Consider the following 26681-nt stretch of genomic DNA (forward strand, 5'->3'; position numbering starts at 1 on the left):
AAGTTAAACGAAGTAAACATTTTACACCGTCAGATGCGCATTTCGAAAATTATTCTGTTAAAAAGTTGGTTTTTTTTCATTTAAATTTTAATTTCTAAAGAATTTTTCAACTGGATATTATTTTATTCTTCATCATTTCCAAATTATATAAGTGTACTTAAATGAAAAACAATCTTTTTTAAAACGATACGCCAGTAGCTCGACTTCGAAATTCTCGAAATAATCAATATTTTCACTACTATCAATCACATCCAGATTTCAGATAACGGTCAACCTACCATACGAAAGTGTGGTGTGAAACAATTCTGAAAGAATCCAAAGAAATGTTTGAATGCATATCAAGTATGTTTAAAAAAAAGTTTTATTTAAAATATTATTATGTTTGGTGAGAACGCGTCTTCGATGACGAAAGATTTATAAAAAAACACTCTTAATCGTTACGTCCTATTTTTGTCCCAGAAGATGACCCATCTTCTTTATCTCTTTTATCACGCTATCAATATATATGACCGGTGGTTTTAGCGGAAAACGACATTTTATTAGTATAAACACTATATTTAATGCCCACTGGTTTTATAAGTACATGTATTCTGAAAATTAGTTTGCTTAATGATCTTGTTAACGAAGGCCACTTTTACTTTTTACAGAAGATAATAATAATAATGATAATATTTTTTCAGGTAAAGGCAATATATAGAAATACATAATACTACCTTCAAATATAGCAATGATTGTTACATAGGAACAACTAATGCCTTAACACAAGGGTGACCCATATAAGCAAACAGCTTATTTCAATTGAAGTCATTTTAGTCTTGATAATAAAATAAATAATTTATTAATCAATTTTACAGCAATAAATAGTATACATGAATCCCAGCTTAACATATTCGTATAGAAATAAACTAATAAAATCTGAATCTGACATTGACCTGACTTTACTCATTATCTTTTTTTAAATCATATTTACAAATTAATTTTTGAGGATGATAGTTCTCTCAACCAATAATCGAAAGCCGCTATGACAAAGAAAATTTGCCGAAAGTTATGTCAGTTTAATAATGTTTCATGCAGTTCAAATATTGAATTCGGAAACAAGTTTGGAAAAACTTATATTAATCCGTCATGAAAGTTTGTTAAACAACAACAATTTTTCAATCAACTAATAAACTTTTCATTTCATTGTCTCTTCTGTATTTTTTTTTCATGTTTTTTTAAACATAAAATTTTAAAATTAAACTAGATGAGTTTAATTAGTAGGTTAAAAATTAAGATTATATGTGCAATATATAAAATTGAACGTCTCTTTATTAACCTTCATGTCACATGTGTATGTCATCATTCATGAGAGATACATGCAAACTGTCCTTTGTAACTGTGATAAACGTCAGAATGAAAATATTTACATATCAAGTTATCAGTAAATATTATGCGAAGTAAAGTTACAAAATACCTCAATTTTAATCAAGTTTGTGAACACTAAGGTGATCAATCTCAAACTCAGATCTGAGGAATATTCCTAAAATGAATCTGTCAGTTTTCATTTGTTTTGTTCTTTTCACTTTTGAAGTTTATTCTTTAAATCAAAACCAGGGATATATAGATAATTTTTTACATGTGAACAAACTTTTTCAAGAACAGAAGTATAACATTAAAAAATCGCCATTGAAATATGCACAAATGGCCGAATCCATAGGCAAAGCTACAGATCTTAGAACAGTGTTCAGTCTGCGAAAAGAGTTATCAGCACAAAGTAGTGTTATGGCAGACAATGTGACAGAAATTCCAGGTCTTGTTAGCACCAGTTCAAACAAAGAACCAACCAAGCCACCTGAACCAGATATATCAGAACTTTGTAAAATTCATGCAAATGGCATTATTGAAGGAATAAATCAGCAACAATTTTGGGCACTGAGAAGTAAGTCTTTGTATTCAATAAATGACTCAAAATCATGCAAACAGTTAACTAGATTAAACTAGGAACGATCGACGTTTTTAAACAAGACAAAAAAACTCACAGATATTAAAAGATTGAATCTCTGTTTGATACAATATTTCAAACAAGATTCAAATGCCTTTTCAGAGATCGAAGTTATCATCAGTCGAAATCAATATTAACTTTAAAGACATAAATGAGAAAATAGGCAGATCATGAACATACAAAAGGAAAAATGTAAAATAAACCTAGAAAAATCATAAATCTAATTAAAAAGACAAGTTTAGGAAAATAACCAATACAGTTTCCAAGCTAATTGATCGGCCAACAAGAAAAATGACACGAAGGTTAAATATTGAGTGACATTAGGCCTCTGTATGAATTATTTGAATATAGGAACTTTTAAACACTAACATAAAAGCATTGAGGACTACCCTTTCACAAGTAACTTTTAATATGAATATAGTTTCAAGTGAGCATTTTGTCAATACAAAGAAAAAAGTGTATATGAAAATATTGGGGAATTTAACTAACATGGTTATGTAATGAACTTGTCAATCGTTATAACATCAGATGCTCTCAAGTCACCAGATACATGCTAAATTTGTTATAGACCTACAATCGGGTGCCTATGGTCTGTCTAATATCTTCTTGGTTTTGATATTTTAAATTTGAATCGTATGATGATAGACATGTCGACGCAACTAGTCTTACTCGGTTTAGACTCCTTTTCATGTCTGTCTTGTAGTTGGACAAGTGTGACACATAAACAAAGAATTGGTACCTATACGATGTACTATGTTCTGTATTTTAAGAGCCAAATTTCGTTCATTATGCTTTTTGACATTGAAAGGAGAAGACTTTTTATATTCCACTAGTTATGATAGAAAGACTACAATAATCATCAGTACGATTAACGAGAGTTTTTGTTTTGTTTTCAGTGTTGGACTCTGCAGGTAAACCCCCTGCTAATTTGCTGGGCGGGGGGTTCAAATGGCTGGGTGACTATGAAGAATGTCTTGACATTGAAGGTCAAACAGTCGCTAATAATTTAACATATTCTTTTGGAACACAATATTGCATGGTTACCGTAGTTAACATACAAGCTTTACCACCAATACTACCTCTGGTGAGACATAACACTTGATCTTATATATTGGGGTAGTAAAGTAACAGTCAATCTCAATAACATTGCTCTTCCGGTAAGTCCGGGCATTTCATTGACATAAAGTTAAAAAAACCGTACCCAAGTTACGAGACGAACGGATTTTTACCCGCCATTATGTATGTCTTCGTTACTTTTAAAATTGAGAACATAAAACAAACATACATAGTCATAGCAAAGCTAAGGTACAAAATATCACTTGTAGTTCAAAATGTAGTGAAACAGGTAATTTGAAAATAAAGGCCAAGAGAAGAAATAAAAGGAGCGCATGACATAATACATTTTCATGGATCGGAATTATATAGACAGTTATTTTGTTCGTCTTTTTTACTAACCGCTATGGCGCTCTAACTTTTTCCGACTTTTTGGTGTTGACGCTCGTATCTTCACTCTTTTTCAAATTAAAACAATAAATTATAACAAAATGCTGAGGAGCTATAATTTTTGAAACCTCAAGAAACTGCGTCTAAGGTCCTATGAATAGCCAATACTCCTTTTTAACGAAAACCGAAAAGATACATATATGACTTTTTGGTGTTGACGCTCGTATCTTCACTATTTTTCAAATTAAAAAAAAAAATTATAACAAAATGCTGAGGAGCTATAATTTTTTGAAACCTCAAGAAACTGCGTCTAAGGTCCTATGAATAGCCAATATTCCTTTTTAACGAAAACCGAAAAGAATGCAAATATGATTTGGTTAGCATATCTAAATTGCTATTGAATATGTTTTAGTACACACCGTTAAATATTGGAATGTGTATGCCAAACAGTTGTACAGTCAATGATACACAACGTTTAATTGATATAGGTATGTATGATTGAATTCCAATATTTGCATAAAATTTCTCAAAATAAATGCATCTTGTATATTATTGAATGTTGTAATGTTTAATCAACAGTAAAACATATTGATAATATGAGAGTATTTTCAGTACAAGAAACATATAATGCGAACATCTTGAGATGAAGAACACAAATTCAAGCTTTGTTTCTTCACTTTTTGCTGTACATGTACTGATTTTGTTCATCGGTGGATGCCCATACCCCCACATCCGTGTCAAATTGGCAGAATCCATAACTATCAGGTGGTAATATACCCTAGTGATAAACTTTTGTACAAAATATATACTAGCAGATTAGCGTATTAGATAGTTATCACTTACAGTATGATTTCTTGGAAATTTGTAGAAACCGTTAACACCAGATGATTTAATTAATAAACTGTACAGTATATTAATATTTCAATATAAACAGTTAGTATACCTATAGTGTGAGTGCCAATGAGACAACTCTCCATCCAAATAACAATTTATAAAAGTAAACCATTAAAGGTCAATGTACGGCCTTCAACACGGAGCCTTGGCTCACACCGAACAACAAGCTATAAGGAAAATTTCTAGTGTAAAACCATTCAAACGGGAAAACCAACGGTCTAATCTATAATCTATATGTATATATACTTATTTGAATTTGAAAACTATCTATTCATAAAATATTGTTTACATTGACATTGCTATTTCATTCTATTGTACTTATAGCTGTGAAAAATGTTACAAACAACCTATTTATAGCCTACCAAGCAGAATGCCAAGAACCAGATAGACCGTATGATACTAGAGCTGTAATCGTACTGTAAGTAGTCGTGTAGTAAAATTGATATTAAACTATATATGTTTAAGATGAGAATATTACATCTTATGTATGCTTAATTGAAGAATTCCCACTTCAAAAGACCACCTTAATTTTATTAATGATTATTATATATTACTATTTATCAGATTTAGTCGTATCCCGTAATCCTACTTTTGCTCAACTATACAAATTTGGTGTGTTTTGTTGATCGATAATAAAAACAACGATGATAAAGGGTATTTTCAAACAAATGTGTTTATTTCTAAATTCAACAAAAAGTACTTCTACTTATTTTTAGGGTGGTAATATCCTTCTTCATAACCATAATGACAGCTGGTACTGCATACGATATAACATTAATACAGTGGCCTAAGTGGCAACAGGCCGCAAAGCAAAAGGGACCCGATGCAATAGTTGCAGTTGAGGCAAACGAGAAAATCCCATTACTCACAGATAGTGATCAGATAGTACAATATCAACCAGGTATGGCTAACATGTGTGTCCATTATCAATCAGGTATGGCTAACATGTGTGTCCGTTATCAACAGATATGGCTAATACGTGTGTCCATTATCAACCAGGTATGGCTAACATGTGTGTCCATTATCAACCAGGTATGGTTAACATGTGTGTCTATTATCAACCAGGTATGCCTAACATGTGTGTCCATTATCAACTAGGTATGATTTACATTTGTGTCCATTATCAACCAGGTATGGCTTACATGTGTGTCCATTATCAACCAGGTATGGCTAATACGTGTGTCAATTATCAACCAGGTATGGCTAACATGTTTGTCCATTATCAACCAGGTATGGCTAACATCTGTGTCCATTATCAACCAGGTATGCCTAAAATTTGTGTCCATTATCAACCAGGTATGGCTTACATGTGTGTCCATTATCAAACAGGTATGGCTAATACGTGTGTCAATTATCAACCAGGTATTGCTAACATGTGTGTCCATTATCAACCAGGTATGGCTAACATGTATGTCCATTATCAACCAGGTATGGCTTACATGTGTGTTCATTATCAACCAGGTATGGCTAATACGTGTGACAATTATCAACCAGGTATGGCTAACATATGTGTCCATTATCAACCAGGTATGGCTAACATCTGTGTCCATTATCAACCAGATATGCCTAAAATTTGTGTCCATTATCAACAAGGTATGGCTTACATGTGTGTCCATTATCAAACAGGTATGGCTAATACGTGTGTCAATTATCAACCAGGTATTGCTAACATGTGTGTTCATTGTCAACCAGGTATGGCTAACATGTGTGTCTATTATCAACCAGGTATGGCTTACATGTGTGTCCATTATCAACCAGGTATGGCTTACATGTGTGTCCATTATCAAACAGGTATGGCTAATACGTGTGTCAATTATCAACCAGGTATTGCTAACATGTGTGTCCATTATCAACCAGGTATTGCTAACATGTGTGTCCATTATCAACCAGTTATGGTGTCACTGAATATAAGTTCCTTCATAATATTTATTCCAAAGATAATTTATTATGTAACAAAAGTTCCAATTGGAATTATCGTTATGTGATATTTATTCCATCAGCATAATAAAAGGACCGATGCCTCAGAATTTTTATCACATAAAATAAATTTCAATAGGAAGTTTTATTACATAATAAATAATCTTTGAAATCAATATTATGGTAGAAATTATATCATGACTGGTATAACATTTTGACTTTCATCATTTTGACATATCATTCATTAAAATAAAAAAAATGGAAAAAAATCTTATATCATATCTTTTCCGCCCTAATAATACTATTATATTCTATCCATTAATAATGCCAGAATGGTAAATTGGTATTTACAATTATTATAAGAACAGGTATCGTGAATATGGGAAATAATTGTTCCCAATTTTGTAGACATTAAATAGTCACTTCTGAATTATCCACAAATAGAGGTCGGTCATTTACAAACGTATTAACCGTATCGTATACGTTGACGTATCCGCATCTGCAGATATATCAAAAACTATTATGTGTTCCCGAGCTTATTAATAAGACCATACTTCATTTAAAAAAACTAATTGGAATCTCTTCGAAACAATCAAACATACACTTTCAATATTTGTGATAGTGGTGTTTTGTAAAACAAAAATAAGGGGTTCTATCAACTCCTTTTACATGCCCTTAAAAAGGAGCCAATGTAGGGCAGGTACACGAATATCGTACACAATCCTTTAATAATCTAGTTAAAAAATATTTCAAGATCTTATATGAATAAACACAAAAAAAAATCAAATGTACTACTTATATACATGTAAGGAACTTTGAATATTGTTCATTTGCGACTTTATCATAAAAGGTAATAGAAAGTACTGAGTATCACTCTATTTGTCAATTAGTAATTTGGTTCTACGTGAGTACAAGTTCATACACAAACAAACGATTTTACTGTATTCACTCTTATCATGCCTGTAAACTGCTCCAACTATCCGGAATATCTTTAAAAGTAGGGTTACATATTCCACAAAACTCGATATTTCCTTATTATTTTGTAAATTTCTGCATTAGAAATTAATCAGTCGCCCATTTGCATTTTGAAAGTACATAAAATTAAAGCTCGGGATCATATACTGTTTTTTTGGGTTTATCTGGAGATGCGGATGCGTCAACGTATATGATACGTTTGATACGCCTTTAAATGACCGACCTCTGTTACTGGTATGCATATTTTAACTTTAAATGATATTTTTCTCATTAGAATTAACATTTATAGTTCACAGCTGAAATTGAACATAAAATCCATCATTTAAGAACAGAAACATTTATTTATACTCATCAGCCTCCATGTTTCAGTATACATTCAGGTGTTGCGTACAGGTGAATATATCTAACTCATTAACACTTTTCATTTTACATAATAATCATATAACTTAAATTCAAAACCTGTTTTGATTTATATACTAATCAATCAGGTGTAAACTAAACTTCAGAATAATAGGAACATTTGTTATACTCATCCACATATATAAGATAAGTTCCTAATATCAGTGGAACAAATATTATACAGATGGAAAAAGTATTCCATGACATAATTTCCACAGAACAAATATTATAATAATATTGTTTCCCTCAGGAACAAATATTATTAGGAACAAATATACGTTGACAATGGCTAACATGTGTGTCCATTATCAACCAGGTATGGCTAACATATGTGTCCATTATCAACCAGGTATGGCTAACATGTGTGTCCATAATTAACCAGCTATGGCCTACATTTTTGTCAATTATCAATCGGATATGGCTTACATGTGTGTCCATTATCAATTAGGTATGGCTAACATGTGTGTCCATTATCAATCAGGTATGACTAATATGTATGTCCATTATCAACCAGGTATTTCTAAAATGTGTGTCCATTATCAACCAGGTATGGCTAACATGTGTTTCTATTATCAACCAGGTGTGGCTAACATGTGTTATCAACCAGGTATGGCTAACATGTGTGTCCATTATCAACAAGTTATGGCTAACGTTTTAATTAGTTATTCACCATATATGGCTATCATTTGTGTCAATTGTCAACCATATCAACCAGCTATGGCCTACATTTGTGTCAATATCAACCTGTTATGGCCTACATTGTTGTCAATTATCAATCGGGTATGACCAACATTGGTGTCAAATATCAACCAGGTTTGGCTAACGTATTAATAAATTATTAACCATATATGGCTAGCATTTGTGTCAATTACCTAAGGTATGGCTAATATTAGTGCCATATATCAATCAGGTATTACTAACATTTGTGTTCAAAATGTTAATTTCAACTTTCATTTTCTTGCTTATCACATATTACTGATTTAAAAGAAGGCATGATCATATGAAACAGATTTACTTATCATGTTGTATAAAATATAAATTCATTCTCCTCGAAGTTGCAGTAGGTAAATAGCATATTGTCATAATATATATTTTGAGTCTTTTCTTTAAAACTGTATATGTCCAAATCTATCTTTGTATACGTCTGAAAATTAAAATGTCTATAAATAAAAAATTACTTCTTTTTGCTATTTCAGGAATATTTGGAAAAATCCTGCTTGCCTTTTCTGTATATACTAATGGTTCAAAACTTCTTAGTACGCATCAGCCTGAAGGTTCACTGACAGCTATCAATGGAATCAGATTTATATCAATGACTTGGGTTATACTTGGACACTCGTATATATTTGTACTTTTTGATGTTGGTAAGAAAATGTTTTTTTCTTTTTTCTAAATATTGACAGGAAGTAAGAAACATAGCAATTGCTTAAATCGTAAAATACGTCGTCAAATATATTTCCACAACTAAGAATTAGTTTCTTTTAAAAAAGTTTTAATATATCAAAACAGTTTATATACTTCAGGAAGAAGAAATATATAAAAAATGTGTATGACGGCAAATTAAAATTAAAACAGTTGCAACAATTATTCAAACCAGAGTTCAATTGATTAATATATATATCACTAGCATGAAGATGTCAGCAAAATCGCGGTACAATTGGGCAAGTGTTGAAACAAGAGGCGTCAACATAGAAAAAATTTGGACACGATTCATGCATTCAATTCTATTTCTTGAAAAAGATGAAAATGAGAAACGTCATGCAAAAGACCCCATTCATCTCGATTTTAACATAAAAATATTAAATACCCTTAGAAAAGTGTGACAAGTGTCAAAGTTTTCCGTAGTTTTTTACCCTTTTAGCTCAATAACCGTATAAGCTAAGTAAAACAAAACAAACCCGTGACATTACCAAAAGGGATCAAAATGAGTAACATGGTTTCATAGGAGTTGCGGCTCAATGAATTCGGTCTCCTCCTTTAGAAGTATACATTGCAAACAATAGCAATCCTTACAACTCGTGTGTGTATGAAACAAAACACAATTTACTGATGCAGAACCACAATTATTTAATTTTAAATGATGCCAATACTTTAAAGAACAATTTAAAAATGAATCATTTTGATACAGCGTTCAGAGACGAGATGTAGCAATGAAATCATTGGTCTTATAATTAATTAGTATTGATATGAATTATCATAAATATTGTCATGTGTATAAAACTTTGAATTGTTTGAAAAACTAAGGATTCTCTACCTAAGGAATACATTTCGTTGGCAAAACTTTCATAATTGTGGGGTTTCAATACTCTACAACTTCTTTCTAAATCAAGACTTTTAACCTTCTTTTATTCGAGCATCAGTAATGAGTATTTTGTTAGGAGAGCAAGAACAAACTTATATGCCTGATATCTTTGACGAGTTTATATAGCAACAGACATGGTCAAGTTATTTACTACTTATGCATATGCATACAATATCCTGGTCATGAGATTGAGGTATAGCAACGAAAGACAATTGGGATCGAGAAATCATTGATTGTTTTGTGTTTACGTTAAATACTTATACTGAGTATTTTTATTTACAGATAACGTGGGTACATTTCTACCTGAAATGATGAAAAGAGTTACCTTTCCTGCTGTTAGTAACGCTCTTGTATCAGTGGACACCTTTTTTGTTTTGAGGTAAACAATTAAATAGATAGTATTGGTTAATGAAAACAGCTCCTTTTCCTAATATGTTTATCTGAATTGTTGTAAGGATTATACTCAATGACGGATGCACAAGAAACGACAAATTGAAACTTAACTTTCATTAAGAATAACGGGAAATTATAAGCATCTGGAGATGCTACAACTTTAAATTGTATCTAAATGATGTGGTATAAATGCCAATTAGACAACTCTCCATCTAAGTCACAATTTGTGAAAGTAAACCATTATAGTCTAAATTTTGACAAGACTAAAGGAAAAATGCATTATGCAAATGCCTGCACCAAATCAATAATATCCATTCGGTTGATGTGTTTTAGCTTCTGATTTTGCCGTTTGATTAGGGACTTTCCTTTTTGAATTTTCCTTGGAATTCAGTATTTTTGTGATTTTACTTTTTATCTGATAACAACAAAAGAGGGACGAAAGATACCAAAGGGACAGTCAAACTCATAAATCTAAAACAAACTGACAACGCTATGGCTAAAAATGAAGAAGACAAACAGAAAAACAATAGTACACATGACACAACATAGAAAACTAAAGAATAAACAACACGAACCCCACAAAAAACTAGAGGTGATCACAGGTGCTCCGGAAGTGTATGAAACATATGAAAAAATAGTCAAGGTTAAAATAAATTCGGAAACACACAGCTTAAATGTCCATGTGTAGAGTTGCAAACAATCAGATTTATTTTCTAAAATTATCATATAATTGATATATAACTTGATTGTTTTGTTTTATTTGAAATTTCCATTCTACAGTGGCCTGTTATTGACATACCTTGTGATGAAAGAAATGGCGAAAAAACGTGGAAAATTAAACTGGGGAATGTTTTATTTTCATAGATTTTGGAGGTAAGACCAAGTTTAAAATTTAGAGATATGTATTTTCTGTATCAATGTTATACAATAAGACTCTTAAATATATGAAGATGTTAATAGAAGGCGTTGTAACTCTGATTGCTTTCAAACATCAGTATTATGGAAAGTGCACAAAACACAATAGTATCATACTATGCAATGTTCAAAGAAGATTGTGGTACAGATTTTAATACAGATATATGAAATCAGAATAAAACTTGTTAACCGTTTTTTTGCCGTTCTTTAGCTTTTGAAATAAACTTTCATTTTAATCCGAACCGCTCTGAAAAGTTAGTCATATTCACTATTTCAGACATTTCCACCGCAATTTTTAAAAATTCTTTTTAAACACTTTGTCAGGTCAAACGATTTTCAATGTTTTCAAGCCGAATTTATTTACCTGTGCAATGCATTGTTTAAAATATTTCACGTATTTCCGACTTTTGACTCAAGAATTTATATTTTTCGACATGTTACCCTCTGTGGTATGACACCCTGGTAGGCAGTTAAGCAAGATCAAAGTAAATAAGTAAATGCAAGATTATAATAGGTGCAATTTGCAGGGAAAGTTAACTGTTTAAATACTCTCTATGCATGACTAAATCATCGGAAAACAGTTAATTTATCCCTAAATTGCACCGATCATATATTTGATCTTACTTTTTTTGGTTGCTCGTAATTCCCTCTATTCCCATTTCGATGTAATTAAAAAAGACGCAACACATAAGTAACGATAATCATATTTTGCATAAATAAACATTTATAGATAGTCATGTCTTCTCTGACTGTTCATGACGTTAAAATACTAAATCCCTGGGATGTGTTTTAGTTGATTTTAGTCTGTGATGCATGATTTTTTATTATTAATTGTTTTTGGCTTTTAACTAGCTGTCAGTAACTGCGAGTACTCTCAAATCGTATTTTCTTGTTAATTCGACCTGTTGATACTGTTTTTAATGCTTTTTTTGTTATTTTATATTTATATAGAACTTGTCTATATACCAGCTTTGATAAGTTAGAATATCTTCCAATTTTCACTTACTACATTTGTATAAACTTCAAGATTTACCTGTATTATTAAAACCGTTTTTTTTTCAAATGTGATAATTTTCGTAGAGTTAAATATTTCGCAGTGGTGTCTTGCCATGGCTTTGTTTGGACTTGTTTGTTGCTTGTTGGCCTTGAATTTTTATCCTAATATTTTATTAACTGTGCATTTACATTCAGATATCGCAGATCAAATTTATTCGTTCATAGTGTATTAATTTACGTTTTTTTGATGGAGTTAAGCCTGCCAATTGATATTTTATTGTGTGTTTTTCTTTGTTTTGATGTTATACTATTGTTTCAGAAAAAGGGAAAAGGTTTGGTACCATTAAAACGTTTAATCCCGCTGCAAATGTTTGCATTTGTCCTAAGTCAGGAATCTGATGTACAGTAGTTGTCGTTTGTTTATGTAATTTATACATGTTTCTCGTTTCTCGTTTTCATATAGATTAGACTGTTGGTTTTCCCGTTTGAATGGTTTTACACTAGTAATTATGGGGCCCTTTATAGCTTGTTGTTCGGTGTGAGCCAAGGCTCCGTGTTGAAGGCCGTACATTGACCTATAATGGTTTACTTTTTAAATTGTTATTTGGATGGAGAGTTGTCTCATTGGCACTCACACCACATCTTCCTATATCTATATATGTCACAAATAATTTCTCATTTAAAATCCATATTATTTATAAATATTAACTTCCTAAATATATAATTGCATCAGTCACTTCCCAAATAGACATCAAATTCATCAATCTACATTATCTGAAAAAGACTAACATTTTCGATTTAATAAGGTATAACGCATGTACTAAAATATTCAAATAATACAAAAGAAATGGGCGGAAGGGTGGGTAAATTAAACGTGTTGGATTAACCAGTAAACTAATTCAAACGACAAAGGAATATAAATTAACCTGAGGTGAACAGGTATTTCTATTAACCAATCAAATGTGATTATTGATATTGATGGTGTATTACTTTACTATTTTCCAGATTAACCCCTCCATACATATTGATATTAATGGTGTATTATTTTACTATTTTCCAGATTAACCCCTCCATACATATTGGTATTGATGGTGTATTATTTTACTATTTTACAGATTAACTCCTCAATACATCCTTTTTGTATTGATGGTGTATTATTTTACTATTTTACAGATTAACCCCTCCATACATATTGATATTGATGGTGTATTATTTTACTATTTTACAGATTAACCCCTCCATACATATTGATATTGATGGTGTATCATTTTACTATTTTACAGATTAACTCCTCCATACATATTGATATTGATGGTGTATTATTTTACTATTTTACAGATTAACCCCTCAATACATATTGATATTGATGGTGTATTATTTTACTATTTTACAGATTAACCCCTCCATACATATTGATATTGATGGTGTATCATTTTACTATTTTCCAGATAAACCCCTCCATACATATTGGTATTGATGGTGTATTATTTTACTATTTTCCAGATTAACCCCTCCATACATATTAATATTGACGGTGTATTATTTTACTATTTTACAGATTAACCCCTCCATACATATTGATATTGATGGTGTATTGTGTTACTATTTTACAGATTAACCCCTCCATACATATTGATATTGATGGTGTATCATTTTACTATTTTACAGATTAACTCCTCCATACATATTGATATTGATGGTGTATTATTTTACTATTTTACAGATTAACCCCTCCATAAATATTGATATTGATGGTGTATCATTTTGCTATTTTCCAGATAAACCCCTCCATACATATTGGTATTGATGGTGTATTATTTTACTATTTTCCAGATTAACCCCTCCATACATATTGATATTGATGGTGTATTATTTTACTATTTTCCAGATTAACCCCTCCATACATATTAATATTGATGGTGTATTATTTTACTATTTTCCAGATTAACCCCTCCATACATATTGGTATTGATGGTGTATTATTTTACTATTTTCCAGATTAACCCCTCCATACATGTTGGTATTGATGGTTTATGATTTTGCAATTTTTGAGATTATCCCCTCCATACATGTTGATATTGATGGTGTCTGATGTTTATAATTTGCAGAATAACCCCTCCATACATAGAGATTATTATATGGCTTTTTCAATAACGCATCCGTATCAACCCGAGACACCATAATAATCCCAAGAGCTCTGCTCTGAGGGATTATATTGGTTGAGGGTTGATGTGGTGTGTGACATTGAAAAAGCCATATCATATACACTTTATTATACACATTTACCTCAAGTAGATAAACTCATCAAAGATACCAGGACTAAATTTTGTATATACGCCAGACGCGCGTTTCGTCTACAAAAGACTCATCAGTGACGCTCGAATCCAAAAAAGTTAAAAAAAGCCAAATAAAGAATGAAGTCGAAGAGCATTGAGGACCAAAATTGCTAAAAGTTTTGCCAAATTCAGCTAAGGTAATCTATGCCTGAGGTAGAAAAGCCTTAGTATTTCAAAAATTCAATATTTTGTAAGATGTTTTTTATGTGACATGACGTCATACAGATAAGGAGTTTTGAAATGACGTCATACAGATTATAGGTTTGACATGACGTCATACAGATTAGGGATTTGATAAAGCTTTGCAACAGTGACTGCAATCGATGACGTGACGTCATACAGATTAAAGGTGTGGTAAAGCTTTTGCAACCGTGCTGATATCGATATCATCACGGGTGGCTGATACAGCACGCTTGCCATTGATTGTAATACACATACAATTCATCTGTATTTACTACTAAGTATATAATAAATGTTGGTTGTGATGGTGTTTTACAGATTAACCCCTTCATACATATTGATATTGATGGTTTATGATTTTGCTATTTTCCAGATTAACCCCTCCATACATATTGATATTAATGGTGTATTATTTTACTATTTTACAGATTAGCCCCTCCATACATATTGATATTGATGGTGTATTATTTTACTATTTTACAGATTAACCACTTCATACATATTGGTATTGATGGTGTATTATTTTCTATTTTCCAGATTAACCCCTCCATACATATTGATATTGATGGTGTATTATTTTACTATTTTACAGATTAACCCCTCCATACATATTGATATTGATGGTGAATTATTTTACAAATTAACACATCAATTCATGTTGGTATTGATTGTGAATACATTTACTATTTTCCAGATTAACTCCTCCATACATGTTGGTATTGATGGTTTATGTTTCATTATTTCCATATACCGGTAGTGGTCCGGAATGGAAAAAAGACGGAAATGAGTATAATTACTGTAAAACATCTTGGTACTATAATCTACTGTACATCAACAACTTTTTTGAAAAACCAGCAGATTCGGTATGTTTGACAATTCATAGATCATTTTACTATAACATCGGAACAAGTAGTGTTTGTCCTAAAAAAATCTAAATGTTATTACACAACAATAAAATGAATGTCCATCTGATGAGATGCTGAGGATGTACGACATTTAACAACATAAGAAACCAATACTATATAGTTAGTTATGGTAGCCCCGACATGAATAATGTGAATCAATATATTAATTCAAACGATAAACTAAAAACTGAATTTATAACATAACAATTTGCGAAAAACTAAGATGAGACTAATGAAACAACAAACTACGGACTTGGAACAGGCACATAAATAATGTGGCGAGAATAGATATGTTTGTGAGCGCTCAACTTTCCCCTAAACCGGACAGCACAATATATAAATAATTATTAAACATCAGTTGCAATTCGCAAACACAAAATATCGATACAAGGCACAAAAGTAACTAACATAAAAACAAAAGACACAGTATCAATCAGTACACTTCCATCGTATTTAATGTTAAGATTTCATAAACAGAATGAGAAACGCACGAAATTGTGCAATGCCAAAATAAAAGTAAACAGTATCGGCAGCATGTAGCATCATGAGTTCTCATAACTGCATATATATATATAGACAGTAACTGTTTAGTGTCTTTAAATATCAGCTGTATTTGTACGAGGCTAGAAAACAAGGTGTATGCGAGCTTTTAGCGAGCTATAACACCTGTTTCGAGCCGAGTATAAATACAGCTGATATTTAAAGACACTAAACAGTTATTGTCTTTATCCTGCAATTAATTCTGTATATTATTTGTGTTTTGAAAGACACAAAAACACATGTTTTGCATTTATTTTTGATTTGAAATCCCTTGAGGCCCGTGTAGTAATACGATACAGTAATCACACATTCAGCTGAAGACGGGTTCGCAAAAAAAGAATCTCGAATGGTCAACAATAATACATCGCTCAAGGTGAATAATTATCTATTTTAACATAACAACTAATTTCTACAGTAAAAACAAATATCGAAACATTGTCCAATTTGAAACAGGAGTGTACGACTTGTCCTACGCTTCAGACTCGACATTCAATAAACATGCAGGATGAAATTGACATGGTTGTTTTTGTTACACAATCATACACATTGTCATCGTAGAAAAGCCTGCTGTTAATGTGTGTATGTTATCAGAAAATTGATGTGATTCTTATTGCTCTACAGAAATGTTTGACAACAAACAGAATGTATAATAAACGTAATCGTTAATTCGCAATTGATACGTCATTGGAATGCGACTGCAATACACATTCAGAGGTCACGCAGGTTCATACAATCCTCAGTCCGGCAATGGGCGGAGCTTTAAAGCGATATCTGTATAGTATACAGATACAGCATAGCGATATCTGTAGGGCTGTATCTGTATAGTAGAACACCCAATTGCAGGATAAAACAATATATATGTATTTATGTTTTAATTTTTCAAAAACAAACATTAATGCATATGAACCGATATTTTAAGATTATGTTAGTAATTTCCGAATTTAAAACCTTTAAAAAAATTCAAAGGACCAATTAGTTTACATGGATCGTCTTTAATTGAACGGGCTTTATTAACCACTATTAACATTAAGATGTGGTATCCCATTCTCATGAGAATGTTATAAATGTTCTAATCAAATATACACGCATGCACAATGACATCTTTTTCTCAAACTGAATGTGACATCTTTACATTAAAGTCTAAGTGTTTTTGCCATGAATGTAGGTATCTGAATTGGCGTTTATCAACATACAATTACATCTCAAACAGAGAAAAATAAGATAAAAAAAATACTTAACCGTAAGAAAAATTCATAACAGAAAGTCCTTTATCAAATGGCAAAATTACAAGCTCAATCACATCAGACGAATGGAAAGAAACTGAAATATTCCTGACTTGGCACAGGCATTTCCTGTGGAAGAAAGTCCTCATACATAAATACTTAATAATAACTCGGAAATTGATAATGATGACTTGGTTTATTATCATAACATAAGAAACCATATTTACTGAAACACACTTAAATAATATGTTAACGCATTCGTTACTGTTCAAATCTTTATTTTTCAGTGCTTTGCATGGGCTTGGTACCTAGCTAATGATATGCAGTTTTTTGTACTTAGTCCTTTAATAATCATTCCGCTGTATTTGTAAGTATTTCAATTAACTAGATTGTTGAAGTGAAAAAGGAAATTAAACAACTCAAAGGCAAATACAACTTTCATTACAAATAATAAATAATTAGATGCTTTTTAACAGACAATATATAAATCAAACTTACATGTGTGTGTATGTGTGTTCATTTTTTGTATATGTTTGCTTACCATTGCTACATAACAAGAAATAGGATATGAATTTGTGATGTTGTTGCGTACATGTAAGTTAAGACTTACATGTGTGTGTATGTGTGTTCATTTTTTGTATATGTTTGCTTACCATTGCTACATAACAAGAAATAGGATATGAATTTGTGATGTTGTTGCGTACATGTAAGTTAAGAATTTAAAGTGTGAAGGCCTTGTCAAGCCCAAAGTTTTTCAATCTTCTCAAGAATTTTGTTTTATTTATTAAATCTTGCAAAAACTAGCTGACACACTTATGGTTTCTAAATCTTAGAAATAACAACTTTTATGGAACTCTAACGTTTGAAATTAACATAATATTCAAATAATTTGACTTACTGACATTAGAAAAAAAGTTTTATTTTAAGACAAAACTCTTCAATCCTAAGTTCTTTCAAATCAAATTGAGAAGCAGTGTTATGGTCTAGACATTTTGTATTTCGGTATGACATAAATCTCATGCACATTTGAATCCTTAACATGACAAAGTATTTTTTAATCTGGCCCGGGTTTGCAAACCTATTTTAGCCACAGATCTACAGTTTTTACATCCTTTATTTGTATTTTATAGCATAAAATATAATAAATGACTGTATCTATAGCTTTTTGTAGATCTAGCTTGATCAGACCAGTATAGAGCCGTATTGATGACTTTGTTATAATAATATGATAATGTATGATGAGTAACGGTAATATATAAGACTTTCTTTTTCAAAAATGTTATTGAATTTGTCAAATTAGACTGTCTTCTTATTTACATCGTTCGTATTTAGTTTTCAACTAGCTGGATTTGCTGTACTGTTAGCTTTTTTAATTGGAACGTGGGTAACAACGGGAGTTATGGCAACAACATGGAATGTTCCAATGTCAATGTTTGATGGGTAAATATAACGTATTACCATAACTCATTTATAAAAAAGATGATACGGAGAATTGTCTCATTGGCACGCATACCACATCTTCCTATTTCTAATAAATACAAAAAAAGACAATCTCAAACACTTCAAGTAGAAAAAAATATACCAGACAATGAACAAAAAAAAAATCGAGCGAAAAGTCAAACAATAGTCAAACAATAGTCACAAAATCTTCAAAAAATGATTGAGCAACACCAAAACGCACGAGTGGGTTTGTATGCCCAGGACGCCATTCATATTTAACATGTGAGACCAATTTAAAATACTTGAGGGGTTATATTCGAAGATTATGCATCATATTAAAACGAATGTCTCAGAAGTGACCAAATACATAGTCCATTGGTAAATGTATTTCTATTGAGCTCTTAGACATTTACGGAATATGATAGTTTGGATGAGCAAAGGATATACAAAACTGGCATCGATAGAGACGACACAACTATTGAAAGCAAAACAAACTGAAAACAAAATCAAAAACAACAGCTTCTTTAGTCCTTTAAAAGGAAACACAGGTGCTTAAACATGAGGATATACAGTTCTTGTTCCACTTAAGGTATCCGTCGTGTTGTTCACGTAAAACAAAACTGGTGATACGTCGTATTCAGTGACGTCATAATCGATGCATAGAGCCTGGTATTGTGGCCTTGCAGATGGAACATTATCTTTGGTCATCTTTGTTAAAAACAATATATGAAACACATCTGGATTTTGAAATACTGAAGAATTATATGTAAATTTGAAAACCGTACCGACAAATGTAAAATACACAAACATTTATAGTTAATGGTTGAATTGTGGATATCTCCGTGTCTGTCATTTAATAACTTATGAGTTTGAAGTTGATACTTTTTTTAAGTCAGACCATTATTTATTTTGAATGATTATTTCAGAGGAGATATGACTCACTGGGGAGAACTTTACTTCAGGCCTTACTTCCGAATGGGACCTTACTTAGTGGGAATGTTTACTGGATATCTGCTTTATAAAACAGATTTAAAGTTGAAAATAAATAAAGTAAGTCTTCATTTTTTTAGGATTATATTTATGTATGTAATCTGTAAGTTAACTGACCTTTTTATGGGATGTTTTTACTTTCCCTTTTATCATAAAGATTTACGTTTCTGATAGGGCAAAACTAGGAATTTTTGGTCCTCAATGCTCTTCAATTTCGTACTTTATTTGGTATTTTTACCATTTTTTAATTCAAGCGTATCTGATGAGTCTTTTGATGAGTTTGACTGTCCCCCTGGTATCTTTCGTCCATCTTTTGTAGACGAAAAGCGCGTCTTGTGCAATTACAAAATTAAAATCCTGCTATCTATGATGAGTTTATCTAAATATCTCAACCAATGAAAACTACTTTTTGCATTTTCATTATAAGTACATGTGAACACATTCAAAATGAAAAAAGATGACTAGGAGTAAGATAACATAATTATATGTCCACATGGTATGTGTGTCAATGTGTGATAACAGTATGAATCCTCATTAAATTTTCTGTTTTTGGTTGCTTACTCCTTTTTTTTCATCTCCTTGCCCTTTTATCATAACGTATATCTAAACTGTTAATAAAGGCTCCATATTTTCATATGTTATATATGTATGTATACTTTTAACAAAAAAGAAACACTGAGAAGACAAGTTTGTCTTACTCTAACACATGTTAGAAGCTCTTTGTTTTTCTATTCACTTTCGAAAGTTCAATTATCATTCCGAACAAGAAACATTTTTATATCAATATTTGAATAATATTTTCAAAATTTATTGAAGTGTATCTCTTTTTCAGTTTGTTAATTTATTTGGTTGGTTAGTTGCCGCTGTATTAGCATGTGCAGTTTTATACGGTATATATGATGACGTTAACGGTAATCGTCCGTCACAGGAAGTGTCGTCATTCTACATTACGGTGCACAGAACCGTTTGGGGCGCTGCAGTCTCCTGGGTGATATTTGCATGTGCTCATGGATATGGAGGTAATAAGTTGCACAAACTTATATTTTGATTATTTCTAGTTTGAATGTATCAAGTTTATTAGCTTTGTTAGATTTGTTAATCGTTATTATAATTTTAAAAGATTCTCCCCAGAGTCACTGTGTATCATCGCCACCGGAAATTGGGTACTAACGAAGCGGAGAGAAATAGAAAAAAGAGTAAACAAGTTAAGAATTCATTCAATTTAAAGCATTTCCACTCATTTGATGAGGGTGCCACTTAAGAAATGATTTTCTGATATACAATTCTTTAAATTATTAGGCAGATAAGTACAAATTTGATACGAGATTTTGTGTAATACTCGTAAACTTGCCACTTAGTACCGGAAAATTTCGAGGTCGATCGTCCTCTGTCGCCCCATTCTCAAGATATTGAACTGTTTTTCATTATTTTTCCAGACACGTTTTTAGATTATTATAGTGTGGCATCATATTTACTGAAATTTGTTGTCGAAAAGATGTATTTTAAAGAATATAGACCATGAAAAATAAAGTCTAGTGTACGGCAACTTGCTCGTGTTGACAAATTTACTGTATGGCAACTTGTTTTCAACTGTATGGCAACTTGCTAATTTTAGAATAGTTATTTACCGTCCTTTTAAAGAAAATGAAGTATTAAGTTCAAATATCTAAGGGGTGAGTGGGGGTACCCTTTTATGTTAAACTGTTTTTGTCTTTTTCAAGGTTTTAATTTGTTTAAAACTGTTATTTGACTGATGAATTTAAAAACCCTTAACTGTTTTCGACCCACTGTCTGTAATCTATTTTGTTAAAATTTGCAATATTGTTAACTGTTTATTTGAAATTGAGATTCCAGTTATATGTTACTTAATACTTAAAGTGTTCACTGTTTTTGACATTATTTTCTCTGTTAACTGATTTTAACTGTAATTTACAAGAATCACATGAAAATTTGCTGTCCATTCCTTTTTTTACGTTGCTTCCGCAAAGTAAAAAATCTTTGAGTATAGTAAATCCTTGATAAAATTGAGAATGGAAATGAGGAAAATGTCGAAGAACCAGAAGCCCGACCAAATAGAAGAAACTACCCAACGCAACGAGAAGATTATGCACTAGGATGGGGTGTCAATTCACAGATAGGAAAAAACTTAGAATTGGCACTCATAATTTTTAAACACCCTCTTTCCCTTCCTTCCTACTAATAAATAAGGCTTACTATTTGAGTTATGCATGTGTATATTTATGGCAAGAGAATCGTCCATAGATTTGATTTCCAATAGTAATAATGGTGAAATATAATCTTTTTTTGTGTAACCATGGCAACAATCAGCATTTATTTGATACCAAATATTGCAAGATAGGGGGTTGAACATGTCACAAAGATCTCAAAAATTTGGTCCAAAGGAAAATGTCAATCAATAAGAGTGAAATCTTTCCTGAAACCATAGACATATATCTATCAAAAGGTAAAAAAAAAATATATGCATTTCTGATGTTTTTTTCCATACAATTGAATTGAAAAGATCGAGCGTCAAATCTTTGTTGAAAAACAATACAAAATTTTTAAATCTATGGCGGTACGGATAGGAACGTATCGACGTTCAAACTGAAAAATGGCTTTTAAAACATGTTAAAAACAATCTAAATGTTCATATAAACTCACTAGGAAGGCTATATTATTATTCAACTATCTAAAAATCAATTCAATTGTACAAAAACTTTCATATTTAGAAAATTCACCATGGCTATAATGCGAAACTAAACTTGTAACTGTGTATTGATATACCCGAAGCTGTCTCCTAAGTGATCAATCATTTAACTACAAAAAGGGGGTGGAAGTTCAATGTTTGTTTCTTGAAACATATAAATGAAACAAAATTTAAAAAAAAGTAAATAAATACAAGACTATATACAAATGTAGCAAAGGTTACAGACTCAAGTTGGGTCATGCAGGTGCAACAAATGCGGCAGTGTTAAACATGTTTAGGGATATCTCATACCCCTCTTTATACGTCTAACCAATGTAGTTATATCTGCCTTCTATTTGTTATGTATCAAAAACGTTAAAAGGAAGGGCCACTTCTTATCCAGCTAAAACCCTGGTCAGTCCTATGATCAAAATAATTCAGAAGTATGTGGAATGTTTGATGAGTTATATTGACCCTGAGTACCTTTTTATATCAGCTCAGAGTTCTTAATTGGGACTTGGAGATGAAAGAGCGCTTCAACTTGTGACACCTTACATGTTACTTTCTGATTTATACACTGGTTTTGATGATTTATAATAAAAATGAGTAAACCTTCGTAATTCCTTTTAATAAAATCATGCAAGCAATGAGTCGTATGAATACCCTGACTGAAATGTAACCATAATTTAAAAGAGCTCCCGCCATAAAAAAATAAATAATGTTCAGGCCCTATAGTATTCACTTATTCTAACTGTTTGTTACACTTTCCTACGTCATGACGATAACCCAAGTTTACTACGACTGATTGACATAAAACATTTACTCAACAATATACATAACCAGAAGAAGCCTCCCTTTTGCTGTTTGAAGCATTTTCGATTATTCATGACATAGTCCTTTTTCTTGGAGTCGATCTTTTCCATCCGTTCAATTGTCTGTCCATGTGTCAATAAAAAAATATGGTACTTGCGTGTGTCTTCTGAAAATTAGTCAGCTTTATAAAAGATTCCTTATGGAGCTTAGCATTTCTGCGACTTTGTACAGTGGTTTTCAAACTTTTGAATACATTGAAGATAATTATGCACTTCCCCTTTTCATTGCTTTTGGGTTCGTTTGGAAAAAATGGTAATTAAAGTTGCTGTTAACTCTTATCAATATTTAAAATTTTTGTTAACTGTTTTTGCCAAAATTGAGTGTTAACTTATTAACGGACCCCCTTTCACCCCATCTAATTATGCATTAGATAAAATGGTTAATGCATTTGATAGAAATACCTTTTGTTTGACAGCATTTAAGATGTATATAAATTATATATTTTTAAAACGAAACTGACAAGAAAATTAGTTCGAAATGCAATTCACGATTTGTTTTTCCTTACTTTCGATGAAAACAAAGTATTTTCTTAATTTTGTCTGTCCGAATTCTCGATCCTGTGGTTCGGTGTTTGTCGTTTCTTCATCTCTATCTTATTTGTTGTTTTCATAAATTGTTTTGTTACACTGTATATGAGTTATGCCGTTAGTTTTCTTGTTGAGTCCTTCCATATTTTTCTGTCGGTGCTTTTTATAGACGACTGTAGTACGAGTTTTCGTTGTTGAAGGCCGTACGATAGCATAATTGCTTGCATACACTTTATTTTATCCTGATGGATAGTTATCTTATTTGCTATCATACCACATCTCCACTGTTTTTATATAAAATTAAAAAAAAGCTAGCACCAACAAAAGATGAATGGACGGTTTATTTTATTGAACTTACACAATTCAACCTAACAACAAATAAGACAACAGTCGTTAGTAGTATAATGATATATAAATGTATTTAGGATAATATGGTTGAAAAAAACCTTTTTGTACAAAATCGAAAAGCGGTACGCAACGAGGCCTTCTGAACTGAATTAACGGCATATATTTAATAATATTTGATAAGTAAGACATTTTGTATATTTGTAAGCCTGTAAAGCTTTGATATCAACAAAATATCGTCACTTGATATTATTTAAACACTGATTAATTTCCTCTTAAAATTATAATATATTGCAAGAAGCCGTACAGACAAAAGTTGTTATTTTGCAATTCGCCGTACAACGTCCTGCAATTCGCCGTACAACAAACAAACAATGTTTTTGTCCATATTCTTTAAAAAAACATGTTTCTGACAAAAAAATTCAGTAAATATGATGCCACACTATAATAATCTAAAAACGTGTCTGGAAAAATAATGAAAAACAGTTCAATATCTTGAGAATGGGGCGACAGAGGACGATCGACCTCGAAATTTTCCGGTACTAAGTGGCAAGTTTTGGAGTATTACACACAATCTTGTATTAATTTTGTACTTATCTGCCTAATAATTTAAAGAATTGTATATCAGAAAATCATTTCTTAAGCGGCACCCTCATCCAATGAGTGGTAATGCTTTAAATTGAATGAATTCTTAACTTGTTTACTTGTTTTTCTATTTTTCTCCGCTTCGTTAGTACCCAATTTCCGGTGGCGATGATACACAGTGACAGTGGGATCTACCTGTTATAAAAGTTTATTTAAACATACTTTATGACATTTTAGTGAGTGTTAATGGCTGCTAGATACTTTTTATATTGGCGTATTGGAACAAAATCTACATCTGTGTGTCCTTTCAACTAGATTTTCTCTTTCAAATATAGTTTAATAAATTTAAACGAAATACATCCCATGTGTGTTTTCACATGTAGTAGGTTTGATGTATGTTAGATGATATAACTCAATTAAACTTTTCCCTTTTATAGGTTATGTGAATACAGTATTATCCTGGAAAGGCTTTATTCCACTTAGCAGACTTACATATTGTGCATACCTTGTTCATCCTCCTATTATCTATTACTACCTATTGACAAGACGAAGGCTGATTCATTTTACTGATACAGAAATTGTAAGTGGTGAAAACACTGTTACTTGCACCTTTCCTTTTTCATCAACATTACATTTATATATTTTTTGTTCACTTTTTAGTTTCTATCATACAATCCTAAAGGCGATTATTTTAGAAACACCCGAAAACAAGTTGTGCAAAACTCAATAAATATGATCATAAAGATAGGCTAGATATTGTTACACAAAGAACGCTGATCAAGATGAATGGTTTGATATTTTGACTTAAAGAGCAAGGAAATAAACAAAACCATTTTGTAAAATAAACAGATTCCAACCAGACTGGAGAGTAAATCTTAAATTGTCTTACTTTTGAAACATTAACATCCCCCACTTTTATAATTTATAGGAGTGTTGATTGTGACTTATTGTGCTTATACCAAACATATGTGGACCCACACTTGTCCCAACCATTACAGTAAAAAAAAATGTTCATCTCTTTTTAAACAACTGTGTTACATTTAAGATTGTAAGACTAATGCTCACAAATTACTCGTGTAATTCAAATAGGCCCAAAACACGATAAATAAGATGAATACTTGAGTAAACATGGGATATTTTAAATCATACTTAAGATACATTGTGTATTTATCAAATAAAAAATAAATTCTAAATAAATTAATTATGAAATTTTTACTTGTAGATCTATGAATTTTTAGGACATCTTGCCTTGTCATATGCAGCAGCTTTTATAACTTCAATGGCGTTTGAGGCGCCGATGATGGGACTTGAAAAGGTGATTTTCAAGCGACAAGAAAAAACGAAGAAATAAACGTTGATTATGGACTGTACAAATGATAATATCAAATGTGAATATCATAAATTTTGCTAACAATTTGTTCTATAAAAAAGTGCAATAGATTTTTCATTTTCTCCTATTAAAAACAGTGATAAAGTATTTTCGGATTAAAAAGCCTCAAATCTACCCGAGAACGTTGCATCCAGTTTATACAGAAAAAAATCATAATGTACTTTCGAATTATCAGGCGTAATTCTGTTAATAGAAGACTCTGACCGTCATTTACATTAAACAGGTGTCCATTTCTCTAGTGATAGTATTATATAAAAATCGCAACAAATGGTGTACCTTTTCATAATTTGTATGCCATTCATTTTCTCATTTGTATAAAAGTATCAGAGCACATTTCGATCAATGGTTTAGAATGCAAGAGAAAAAGAGCAATTTCAAAAATGGAACTAGTTGCTTAATCATTTATCTTTAAGATAAAGATAAGCGATGGCTATTTTGACACTTTA

At 31.4% G+C, this 26681-nt stretch overlaps 2 protein-coding genes across 3 annotated transcripts in view; one reads left to right on the forward strand and one right to left on the reverse strand.

Moving 5' to 3' along the window:
* Positions 1 to 26681, reverse strand: part of LOC143064633 (argininosuccinate synthase-like) — a 64269-nt gene that overhangs the window by 8249 nt on the left and 29339 nt on the right. The gene's annotated exons all lie outside the window — the stretch shown is intronic.
* On the forward strand, positions 1466 to 26322 carry LOC143064632 (nose resistant to fluoxetine protein 6-like). The gene is made up of 15 exons (XM_076237583.1): positions 1466 to 1918; positions 2878 to 3065; positions 3837 to 3912; positions 4643 to 4736; positions 5035 to 5219; positions 8806 to 8973; positions 10194 to 10290; positions 11085 to 11177; positions 15426 to 15594; positions 17687 to 17766; positions 18732 to 18839; positions 19766 to 19889; positions 20662 to 20848; positions 25283 to 25425; positions 26068 to 26322. Exons 1-15 carry the CDS (start codon positions 1525 to 1527, stop codon positions 26194 to 26196), a joined length of 2235 nt encoding a protein of 744 aa, XP_076093698.1. The 5' UTR covers positions 1466 to 1524; the 3' UTR covers positions 26197 to 26322.

Source organism: Mytilus galloprovincialis, chromosome 2, assembly GCF_965363235.1.
Source record: "Mytilus galloprovincialis chromosome 2, xbMytGall1.hap1.1, whole genome shotgun sequence".
Lineage (NCBI taxonomy): Eukaryota > Metazoa > Mollusca > Bivalvia > Mytilida > Mytilidae > Mytilus > Mytilus galloprovincialis.

What these genes read in the sequence shown, in the direction of transcription:
- LOC143064632 (XM_076237583.1), top strand. Translation starts at nt 1,525, where the DNA reads ATGAATCTGTCAGTTTTCATTTGTTTTGTTCTTTTCACTTTTGAAGTT. An exon ending in ACAATTTTGGGCACTGAGAA is followed by an intron (nt 1,919 to 2,877) that starts GTAAGTCTTTGT and finishes TTTTGTTTTCAG; the next exon opens with TGTTGGACTCTGCAGGTAAA. An exon ending in TTGAAAAACCAGCAGATTCG is followed by an intron (nt 15,595 to 17,686) that starts GTATGTTTGACA and finishes TTTATTTTTCAG; the next exon opens with TGCTTTGCATGGGCTTGGTA.